This window comes from Bombina bombina, chromosome 1 (genome assembly GCF_027579735.1).
Source record: "Bombina bombina isolate aBomBom1 chromosome 1, aBomBom1.pri, whole genome shotgun sequence".
In the NCBI taxonomy this organism is placed as follows: domain Eukaryota; kingdom Metazoa; phylum Chordata; class Amphibia; order Anura; family Bombinatoridae; genus Bombina; species Bombina bombina.
The window spans coordinates 1138303641-1138316307 of NC_069499.1; the positions used below are offsets into that span (position 1 = coordinate 1138303641).

The window sequence follows — 12667 nt, forward strand, 5'->3', positions numbered from 1 at the left end:
ACTCCTGATGGACAGAGTACATAGGGCCCTCACCAAGCCTCAACAATCCACCTCAAGAGACATAATCCTTAAAATGCACTATTTTCATGTAAAAGAACTTATCCTTAGGGAGGCACGACAACTACAAACGATTAAATTTGAAGGTCATGTAATACAAATATATGCAGATGTTGCCCCAGTCACTCTGAGGAAAAGAAGAGAACTCAGACCCATTACATTGGCTCTCACAAAAGCCCAAATAAAATACAGATGGAACTTTCCCTTTAAATTGGCTTTTACGCATGCCAACATGACCTACACTTGCTCCACTCTAGATGAAGGAACAACAATTCTGCGCAGACTAGAGATTCCTTTTGAGTCTCAACAAACTACACCTAACCCGACTTCACAGAGGAAACCTATCCAAAAAGAATGGACACCAGTGGGCAATCCCAAAAAACAAAGAAAATTAAAGAATTTGACAAATAATCATTCGGACTCTGAATCTCAAATGGAAGAAGAATGTTCCCCAACTTGACCTAGTGAGAGGACTAGATAAGTACTATACTTATTTTGCTTTAGTCTTGAGATGTGATAGCCAGAGATACTCGGGCTTCACAAATTCATATTGCCCTGACGGGGTCTTTAAGCAGGCCCACTGCCTCCTAGACAGGCATTGGTTAGATCCTAATGCCCAATAGTAACCACCATGGGCTGTGTTTTAGACCCGCTCAGGGGCTGTTGCTGTTTTTGTTATTCTGATAGTTATTACTATTGTTGATGTAACTGTTGTTAACACTGAATCCAATTTTCTCCCCCCTCTCACCCCATACCTTCCCTACCTTCCCCCTCATGCAACAAATATCTAAAAACAGACATACTCTCCACCTATATGTCTACCCCTTCCTCTCCCTTCCTCGCTTCCCTTCCTTCACACAGCACTTTCTGCATATACCACTCTCATACAACACTAGACCCTACCATACAGCGTGGAAATGTTGGAGTCCTCTTGAAGCTCACTTATCCCTATTACCCTTCCTCCACCCACCTCTCCCTATCCCCTCTATGACCAGGAGTAACTGAGGCTATTAGTATCCTTCCCCAACCCCCCCCCATATACAGCAAACTTCTAACACTCCCCAACCATTTGTCTATCCCTTCATATCCCCTACCCGCTATCCTTTCTCACTGAGCCCTTCTGGAGCTCACCTAACCCTCTTACCCTTCCTTACCCACCTCTCCCTATTCCTCCTAAGATTGGAAATCACAGTGGCGTTTGATATCATAAGGTCCACCACCCTCCACCCTACACCCATTACATTATTACAAGAATCCCTGGCTGGGGATATTAACATTCGGTTTAAAATTATTTGTTTTCTTTTCATTTATGTACTAAATGTTCGGATATGTCAACAATCATATGTGGTCCACATAATGGATCTGTACTATTTAATAAAGGTTCTTCTCTGTTATTTAGATTTTCAAGGTGTTCCCATAAAGCTGAGGTGCATGCCTTCTGTTCAGTACAGCCTATCGATGCTACTACTTGAGCTTCAGGTGGGTCCCGGCTCTCTCCCTCAGAACTGCAAGAGGCAGATTGTTTTCATGCTCACTACAAACAACATACACTATCTTCTCTATATCCTCTATGTGACACTCTATAGGCCAGGTGATATTGATATACTTTGTATTTTCACATGTCTATAAAAATTCTCTCACACAATGTCAGAGGACTTAACTCTGACATCAAGAGGAAAAAAGCAATTACCACTTATAAGTCATTACATGCCCATATTGTTATGATACAAGAGACCCATTTCTCTAGAAATTTCACTCCCAAGTATTGGGATAAATCATACACTACACAATATCACGCTGTAAGTGGGAAGAAAAAATGTGGGGTAACTATATTATTACACTCCTCTCTGAACTTCAAGGAGGAAGAAATCATTAGAGACAAAGAAGGAAGGTTTCTAGTGGTGAGAGGCTTAATTCAAAACACCCCAATCCTATTAGTGAATGTCTATGCCCCCAATGAACATCAGGCATCATTTCTGACAAAATTAAGCAAACTACTGACTCAATGGAAAAGACACAAAATCATTATTGGGGGTGACTTCAATCTATCTCTAGACCAGACACTAGACAGGTCCACTAATAAAACTTCACAATCACGACCCCCTAGCTCCTCTGTAAATATCTTAAAAGATTTCTCCCTAGATCATAACTTAATTGACAGCTGGCGGTCCCTGAATGATAAGGTTAGAGATTACACTTATTTTTCCCCAATGCATGGCACCCAATCTAGACTGGACTACATTTTTCTAAGCCAAATCCTGCTACCACTTTTGTCCACAGCTAAGATCCTGAATTGTCCCTGGTCTGACCACTCTATAGTGGAAGTCACCATATCGGGGGTACTAAACCCAAACAGAACCAAATCCTGGTCCCTAAACACTAAGCTATTACAAGATGCTTTAACTTCACAAAAAATTAGAGATCAAGTGAGCGAATTCATAAGACTTAACTCAGGCAGCATTTCTAATCCTACGTTTGTCTGGGGAGCATTGAAAGCCTACATTAGAGGCAGCTTAATTGCAGAAGCTAGCAAACAAAACAAACAAAATAAAGCTAAACTCGTACAACTACAATCAGAAGCTAATATACTGCGAACACAATTCACGGCTAATACCAGCAAAAAAATAAAAAATAAACTTAAAGCTATAAATGATGAGCTCGATAAGCTCTTAAATAAAGAAGCAGTCAGATCAATTAGACAGCTAAACACCCACTACTACATACACGGGAATAAACCCGATAAAATGCTAGCTAATAGACTTAAAGAAATTACCAGAAACACTACAGTACCACAACTTCAACTACCTGACAACAAAAACACTAATGACCCACTTAAGATTGCCAATGCTTTTGCTGACTACTACAGCGCCCTCTATAACCTTCCCGCAGGTAAGAAAGACATTGATAGTTCCAAAGACTTAAGCTCATTCCTAGGCCCCAGCAAGCTTCCGACAATCACTGAGGAGGAACGCAACAACTTAAACGCACCCATATCTGAGTTAGAGATTAAAAACACCATAAAAACTCTAAAAAGCTCCAAGACACCTGGTCCGGATGGATACCCAGGAATTTTTTATAAGATATTTCAAGAGGAAATCACACCCCTCCTCTCTCAAATGTTTAATTCTATAATGCAAAAGAAAGAAATTCCTAAAGAAATGCTTATGGCAAGAATAGCAGTTATCCCAAAACCAGGAAAGAATAAGCAACACTGTCAGAACTATAGACCCATCTCATTGATAAATCAAGATGTCAAAATTTTCACTAAAATCTTAGCAAATAGATTTAACCCCATACTCAAAAGGCTAATTCACCCGGACCAGGTGGGCTTTATCAGGAATAGGGAAGCCCCAGATAACACACGTAAAATAATAGACCTGATCAATTTGGCCTCAGTAGAAAAAACGCCTTCTCTGCTCCTCTCTTTGGATGCTGAGAAGGCGTTCGATAGGATTAACTGGAAATATATGTTCGCGGTGCTAGAAAAAACAGGGATCTCGGGGGCATTCTATGATGCTCTCACGATGCTATATTCCCACCCCTCAGCCTTTGTTAAACTGTCAGGATATCAATCTAAATTTGTACAGATTAGGAATGGGACTAGACAGGGGTGCCCCCTGTCCCCACTTCTGTTTGCTCTTTGTATCGAGCCATTGGCCATCCAGATCAGAAATAATCCTGACATCTCGGGTATACGACTGGGAGACAAGGAATATAAAATCTCGCTATTCGCGGATGATATCATATTATTTTTGACTAAACCCCTACTCTCCCTCCCCCCGTTATATGCAATGTTGCACCAATATGGAACCCTATCGGGGTACAAAATAAATGGAGATAAATGTGAAGCGCTTAGTATTAACCTACCCCCAACACACCAAAAAACTCCTAGAAATTAATTTCTCATTTACATGGGCGAAGAAAAAACTTAAATACCTAGGAATATATCTCACAGCAGACATTCATTCCTTATATCAAGCAAATTACCCCCCAATGTATACACACATTAGGAACCTGATCACGAAATGGTTGAAGCTTAAAATTTCTTTTTATGGTAGGATAATATCCACAAAGATGACCTTACTCCCGAAGCTTTTATATTTATTTCGATCCCTACCAATTACTGTCCCTATAGCGGAACTTAATGCCCTACAGAAGGATATCTTGCGTTTTATGTGGCAGGGGAAACGGGCCAGAATAAATAAAAGAATCATGTGCACACATAGAAGGGAGGGAGGCGTAGGTCTCCCTGACCTGATCTCCTACTATTACTCGGCCCGCATGGCCCAAACAACACATTGGTTTAAACAGAAGTCACAACCTTTATGGATAGAGATTGAATCACAGATTGCTAACACAAATCAACTCTCTAGGTTACTTTGGACCCCAAAAGAACTCAGTACCGCTCCACTACTTAAATTTGTAGCAATATCCCACACAATCTTCTTGTGGAATAAACTGATTACCAAATTCCCCATAGTTCAGAACAACTCTAGGTTGACTCCCTTAGTATTACCACAGACCACAATAGAGTCAAATATACAAAACAAATGGGCTAATAAGGGACTTTATAGGATTGCTGATGTATACATAGATGGAGGCTTCCTCACATACGAACAATATAGAGACATAGACCCACACGATAGAAATATATGGTATCACTACTTGCAGCTAAAATCCAGAACAAGAGAAATAACAGGGCTCTTGAGACTGTCAGTGAGTACAGCTTTTGAGTCAATATGCCTGTCCGGGGAGATGACGCATGGGACAATCTCCCTACTATACCCTACATTCAATAACCAATTTAGAGAAACAAAATCCCCAAATATAGTGAAGTGGGAACAAGACTTAAATAAGACCTGGCCTCTTGAAACTTGGAAGACTAACCTAGCAAAAGGTCTCTCGTTTACACACAATGCCATCTTGAAGGAGAACTACCTTAAGGTAGCGTTCAAATGGTACATTTACCCAACTAGATATGGAGACTCGAATAAACCTTCCATAAACTCCTGTTACAGAGGTTGTAATGATAGGGGCACGTATATTCATATGTGGTGGGAGTGTGTTGGGGCTAGAGAGATATGGGGAAAAACCTCAGAATACCTCAGTTCAATATTCCATAAGAACATCACATTATCCCCCGAACAGGCATTATTACACTTCCCGATTCCTAACATTCTAAAACAACACCAAAAAATAGTGATGACCATCTGCACAGTAATCAGAATCTGTATTGCTCAATACTGGAAAACAACACCTCCGAGCTTCACATTTATCAAGAATAAAATCATTTACCACTATGAAATGGCTAGTTTAGCAGCAGATACCTTAAATACGAAGGAGGAATTTATTGCCCAATGGGAACCTTTCATTATGTACCATGAAGCCAACAGGCAAAGAACTACAGAGACATGTGGGGTTAGTCCCACAGACACAAGAGAGATGGGGAGAGAGCCGGGATCAACTGTCAACGGATAACCATTGTATATGTATATCACTTGTATTATTCTGAAAGCATAGACTGTTGACTACTTAACCCTTATGTTCTAGATTTTGTAAATTAGGATATGTTATGTTCTGAGTTGTGGCTAACTGTACTAAGAATCTAAGACACCTACGGACTTTAGAGTAAGAACACCTGAACTTTTGAACCTTAAAACTGTTAAAGAGAGATATGAACCTGACAACATTTGAAATGCATTTATTGTACTTATATGCTGATTGTACATGTCTGAATTTGTTATGTTTTCTTTGAACTAAAATTAATAAAACTTTTTTCAAAATAAAAAAAGCAAAACAAAATACTGTTATATACTTTGAAATGCCCTCTTTTTAGATGAAAAAAAATGACTTAAAGGGAAATGAAACCCACATTTTTTCATTCATGTTTTAGATAGAGCAAGTCATTTTAAACATGCATTTCTGCTCTTGAGCTGACTGTAACTATGTGACAAATCCCTTTACAGGGGTTATATAAAACAGTAGGCCAATAATAAAATGTTGTCCCATATTAGAGCACTTTTACACTTTTATATCTCTTTAGTGTGTTCACCCCATTGGTTTATACAACACAATCACTGCCTAGGCAACATAGTAGACAATACCACTTACTTTCTTTTCATACTCTCTCTCTGGCAGGTTCTGCACATGTTTTATGGCCCGTTTCATGAGTTCCTCCAAATGCTCGTTGGTTTTCTCCCGCTTAGTTTCTTTACTGTTGCATTTAGCCAGAAATGAGTAACTGCTGTCCTCTGCTCGAGCTCTTCCTCTGGCCTAAAGGCAAACATCAGAGCAATTTATATGTAAACACAGTTTATTGGCTAGAAGGCTACTCTCTGAAGCAAAAACTAAATCTTTACTTAAAGTGATAGGAAAGTCAAAATTAAACTTGCAGGATTCAGATAGAGCAGGTCATTTTAAAACACTTTTAAATTAACTTCTGTTTTCAAATGCACTTTGTTCTCTTGGTATCTCCTGTTGAAAAAGAATATGTACATATCCTAAACTAGTTGGAGCTAGCTGCTGATTTGTGCCTGCACACATTTTTCTCTTGTGATTGGCTAACTAGATGTGTTCATCTAGCCAATGGTGCAAAGCTGTTCCTTCAGCAAAGGATAACAAGATAATGAAGCAAATTTGATAATAGAAGTAAACTGGAAAGTTGTTTAAAATTGTATGTTCTATCCAAATCATGAAAGAAAATGTTGGGGTTTCCGGTCCCTTTAATTATGCAACTGTACCAATAATGTAGAACATTTTTATGACGCACTAGAAAAACATAATTTATGTAAGAACTTACCTGATAAATTCATTTCTTTCATATTAGCAAGAGTCCATAAGCTAGTGACGTATGGGATATACATTCCTACCAGGAGAGGCAAAGTTTCCCAAACCTTTAAATGCCTATAAATACACCCCTCACCACACCCACAATTCAGTTTAACGAATAGCCAAGAAGTGGGGTGATAAGAAGGAGCGAAAGCATCAAAAATAAGGAATTGGAATAATTGTGCTTTATACAAAAAAATCATAACCACCACAAAAAGGGTGGGCCTCATGGACTCTTGCTAATATGAAAGAAAGAAATTTATCAGGTAAGTTCTTACATAAATTATGTTTTCTTTCATGTAATTGGCAAGAGTCCATGAGCTAGTGACGTATGGGATAGCAGATACCCAAGATGTGGAACTGCCACGCAAGAGTCACTAGAGAGGGAGGGATAAAATAAAGACAGCCAATTCCGCTGAAAAATTAATCCACAACCCAAATCAAAGGTTTCAATTTTTATAATGAAAAAAACTGAAATTATAAGCAGAAGAATCACACTGAAACAGCTGCCTGTAGTACTATTCTACCAAAAACTGCTTCTAAAGAAGAGAAAACATCAAAATGGTAGAATTTAGTAAAAGTATGCAAAGAAGACCAAGTCGTTGCTTTGCAAATCTGATCAACAGAAGCTTCATTCTTAAAAGCCCAGGAAGTAGAAACTGACCTAGTAGAATGAGCCGTAATCCTCTGAGGCGGGAATTAACCCGACTCCAATAAGCATGATGCATCAAAAGCTTTAACCAAGATGCCAAGAAATGGCAGAAGCCTTCTGACCTTTCCTAAAACCAAAAAGATAACAAATAGACTAGAAGTCTGTCTGAAATCTGAATAGCTTCAACATAATATTTCAAAACTCTTAACACATCCAAAGAATGTAAGAATCTTACCAAAGAATTCTTAGGATTAGGACACAATGAAAAGACAATAAATCCTCCACTAATGTTGTTAGAATTCACAACTTTAGGTGAAAATTGAAATGAGGACAGCAAAAACCACCTTATCCTGATGAAAAATCAGAACAAGGAGATTCACAAGAAAGAACAGATAATTCAAAAACTGTTCTAGCTGAAGAGATGTCTAAAAAGAACAATACTTTCCATGAAAGTAATTAATGTCCAAAGAAAGCATATGCTCAAACAGAAGAGCCTGTAAAGCCTTCAGAATCAAATTAAGTCTCCAAAGAGGAGAAATTGGCTTAATGACAGGCTTGATACGAACCAAAGCCTGAACAAAACAATGAATATCAGAAAGATTTAGCAATTCTTACTGTGAAACAGCACAGGAAAAGCAGATATTTGTCCTTTCAAGGAACTTGCAGACAAAAAAACCTTATAAAGAAACTAAAAAATCCTAGGAATTCTAAAAGAATGCCAAGAGAATTCATAAGAAGAGCATCATGAGATGTAAATCTTCCAAACTCGATAATAAATCCTACTAGACACAGATTTACGAGCCTGCAACATAGTATTAATTACTGAGTCAGAGAAACTTTTATGACTAAGTGATACATTTTCATACCATCAAATTAATAATTTGAATTCCTGATGAAAAAAACGAATGATAAGATATAAGGTCTGGCCTTAATGGAAGTAACCAAGATTGGCAACTGAACATCCGAACAAGAACCATATACCAAAACCTGTGTGGCCATGCTAGAGCCACCAGCCACACCAAAGATTGCTCTCTGATGATTTTGAAAATCACTCTTAAAAGAAGAACCAGAGATGAAAAAATATAGGCAGATTGAAAATTCCAAGGAAGTGTCAATGCATACACTACTTCCGCCTGAGGATCCCCTGACCTGAATAGGCCCCTGGGAAGTTCCTTGTTAAGATGAGATGCCAACAGATCTATTTCTGGAAGCCCTCACATCTGAAAAATTTAAAAACATATCTGGGTAAAAGGACCATGCTCCCGGATGTAAAGCTTGATTAACAGAGATAATCCGTTTCCCAATTGTCTATACCTGGGAAAAAGACCACAGAAATTAGATAGGAGCTGAATTTAGCCCAAGCAAATGTCCGAGATACTTCTGTCACAGCCTAAGAACTGATAGTCCCACCCTGATGATTGACATACGCCACAGTTGTGGCATTGTCTGTCTGAAAAAACAATAAACGTCTCTTCTTCAAAAAGAAACCAAACTGAAGAACTCTGAATGCACGGAGTTCCAAAAATATAAAATGGTAATCTCGCCTCCTGAGATTTCCAAACCCCTTGTGCTGACAGAGATCCTCAGACAGCCTCCCAACCTAAAAGACTCGCATATGTAGAGATCCTGGTCCAGGTTGAAAGAACCGAAGAGACCTGTAGAACTAAATGATGGTGATCTTAACCACAGAATCAAAGATATTTAAACATTAGGATTCAAAGATATAAAAAGTGATATCCTAGAATCCCTGCACCATTATTCAGCATAAGAAACTGGAAAGGTTTCCTAAATGAGCAAAGGGAATCAAATCCAATGCTGCAGCCATGAAACCTAAAACTTCCATGCATATATAGCAACTTGAAGGAAATAATAGAGACTGAAAGTTCCGACAAACGGAACCCAATAAACTTGTCACTTGTCTGTTCAGAGACAAAAACATTGACACAATTTATCTGGAAACCTAAAAGAGGTGACCCATGTGTGAGGAATCAAGGAGCCTTTGATAAAAAGATCCTCTAACTATGTCTTGAAGAAACAACAAAGTGAATCGTATGAGATTCCACAGAATGAAAAGACTGAGCCAGTACCACAATACCGTCCAAATAAGGAATACTGAGAACCTTGAAAAGATTCTTAGAGCTGTCGCTAGACCAGAAGGAAAAGCAACAAATTGGTAATGCTTGTCAAAAAAAGAGAATCTCAGAAAATGAAGATATGCATCTATTGTATCTAATGTAAACAAAAAATGCCATCACTGACCAAAAAAGGCAGACAAGACCATATAAACACTATTCTAAAAGATGGTACATTTATATGACAATTCAAAAAGATTTTCTATCTTTGGAACAATGAATAGTCTTGAATAAAACCCCAAAAATCAGTTTCTGGAAATTAAACTGGAATAAATACCTCAGAAGACTCCAGGTCTGAGCAGCGCCTGAGCCCCAACGGTTGACCAGCCGCGCTTCACCAGTACCCAAAACATATAGGTCTGAAACACACTTCAGGAAAGTGTTAGTCTTACTGAAATAGCTGGAATACGATAGAGAAAAAAGACTTCTCACAGATGGTTTTACTCTGAATCCTATTCTGTACCCAAAGTCTAAGAAGTTTGGACCGAATAGAACCAAACAAATTTCAAAAAAGTCTTAACCTGCCCCTTACCAGCCAAGCTGGAAAAAGAACCGCACCTACATGCAAATTTGGGGAGCTGACTTTTAAAAGGCTTAATTGAATGAAGAAAAAAACTTCCAATTATAAACATGTTACTTGGGGAAGAATTCAGGACTCCATTCCTTAGTAAGAACAGAAAACTAATATAAGCTTAAAGTTTTAGTCTTAGAACTCAATCTTGAAGCCCATAGTAACAGTTAAAGAATTGAATCCAATTATGAACCAAATAATTGATTATCTTGGAAAAAAAGAAATATGGATTTTAGAAATCAAATTAGTATTTCAAGATTGAAATCACAAAGTTAGTCTAGCTAAAATAGCTAAAGACATAGATTAAACCTCATTTGCGAAAATATTTAATAAAATGACAACACAAATGAAATTATTAGCATGTTAATTAAGTTAAAGGACCAGTCAACACACTGAACTTGCACAATCAACAAATGCAAGAAAACAAGACAATGCAATAGCACTTAGTCTGAACTTCAAATGAGTAGTAGATTTTGTCCTTTTAACAATGCTAAACAAATCATAATCCGATACTTGATCTTTCATAACATTTAAAATAAATGAACTTAGCTTTGGTAGGACTTCTCAGTCAACAGGAATCCCTCAGCATGTTTTGAACCAGGAACAGTGTATGGAAAATCTTGCAATATGTAATAGAAAAAAACGACATATAAAGCAAAATTATCAAATTCCTTAAATGACAGTTTCAGGAATGGGAAAAAATGCAAAACAAACAAGCCTCTAGCAACCAGAAGCAACAAAAAAGTGAGACTTAAATAATGTGAGAAAAAGTGGAACAAGTATGACGCCCACATTTTTGGTGCCAAGTATGACGCCCACATTATTGGCGCCAAGTACAACGCCCATATTTTTTGGCGCCAAGTATGACGCCACATCCTCTGACGCCGAAAACAACGCCCACATTTTTTGGCGCAAAAAAACCGTCTGAACACACATGCGTCAAAAAATGACGTAACAATGAACAAACTTCCGGCGACAACTACGGCGCCGGAAATGACAAAATTTTGCGCCAAAAAAAGTTTGCGCCAAAAATGACGCAATAAATTGAAGCATTTTCTGCTCCCGCGAGCCTAACAGCCCGCAGGGAAAAAAGTCAATTGAAAATTTTAAGGTAAGAAAAAATTATTTATTCATATGCATTATCCCAAATAATGAAACTGACAGTCTGAATGAAGGAATACTGATTATCCTGAATTATGGCAAATATAAGTTTAAACACATATATTTAGAACTTTACATATAAAGTGCCCAACCATAGCTTAGAGTGTCATAAAAAATAAGACTTACTTACCCTAAGACACTCATCTACATATAGTAGACAGCCAAACCAGTACTGAAACGAGAATCAGTAGAGGTAATGGTATATAAGAGTATATCGTCGATCTGAAAAGGGAGGTAAGAGATGAATCTCTACGACCGATAACAGAGAACCTATGAAATAGATCCCCTAGAGGAAGACCATTGAATTCAAATAGGCAATACTCTCTTCACATCCCTCTGACATTCACTGCACTCTGAGAGGAAAACCGGGCTCCAGCCTGCTGCAAAGCGCATATCAACGTAGAATCTAGCACAAACTTACTTCACCACCTCCATGGGAGGCAAAGTTTGTAAAACTGAATTGTGGGTGTGGTGAGGGGTGTATTTATAGGCATTTAAAGGTTTGGGAAACTTTGCCCCTCCTGGTAGGAATGTATATCCCATACGTCACTAGCTCATGGACTCTAATTACATGAAAGAAACAGTTTATCAAACAATAGTGTTGCATGAACAAATGAGTAATCTTACGTTTTCCTGCAGCAGACATAAGTGTTAAGATTATATAAACATGCTTTGCTCTACACTTGTTCGTTTATTTTTGGTTTTTATTAAGCTTGAATGTTTTTTCCTTAACATTTGCCAGACAAACAACCTGTAACTGTACACATTCTGGCTAACAATCTTGTTAAACTGGGAAAAGGTGTAGCTATGGATTGTCTGCAACATGTTCAATGATAGACTTTCTAGATATTCTAAATGTTCTAGAGAAGTAAGAGAACAAAACAAAAAAACATTAAACTCAAAAATGGCATTCTAAATTTATATTTTTTCTTGAAAAAAAGTTTAAATTAATGCTGTATAAATTGATATGGATACAAACAATGGCTTAGTTTGCAAGTAGAGCTCAAAATAATAGCACTATTGAGCACTAACACTATGCAAGTTAACGGCCAGATTACGAGTTTTGTGTTATGAGCGGCTCGGTGCTAATTTGCAAGTTATTGTCACCGCTCACCTCCCTATAGTGCTGCTATTACAGGTTTAAAAAACCCAGCGTTAGCAGGCAATATGTGAGCATTAAGCAAAATTGAGCTCCATACCGCACTCCAATACCAGCGCTGCTTTGAGCTGGTTTTACGTGCTAGTGCAGGATTGCCGGCTAAAAAA

General features: G+C 38.0%; 1 protein-coding gene across 1 annotated transcript in view; it reads right to left on the reverse strand.

The window, feature by feature from the left end:
* Positions 1 to 12667, reverse strand: part of DHX58 (DExH-box helicase 58) — a 140071-nt gene that overhangs the window by 51096 nt on the left and 76308 nt on the right. Inside the window, exon 10 of the mRNA XM_053698982.1 lies at positions 6169 to 6330. Coding sequence (XP_053554957.1) covers positions 6169 to 6330 — 162 coding nt within the window. The remainder of the gene's footprint in view (positions 1 to 6168; positions 6331 to 12667) is intronic.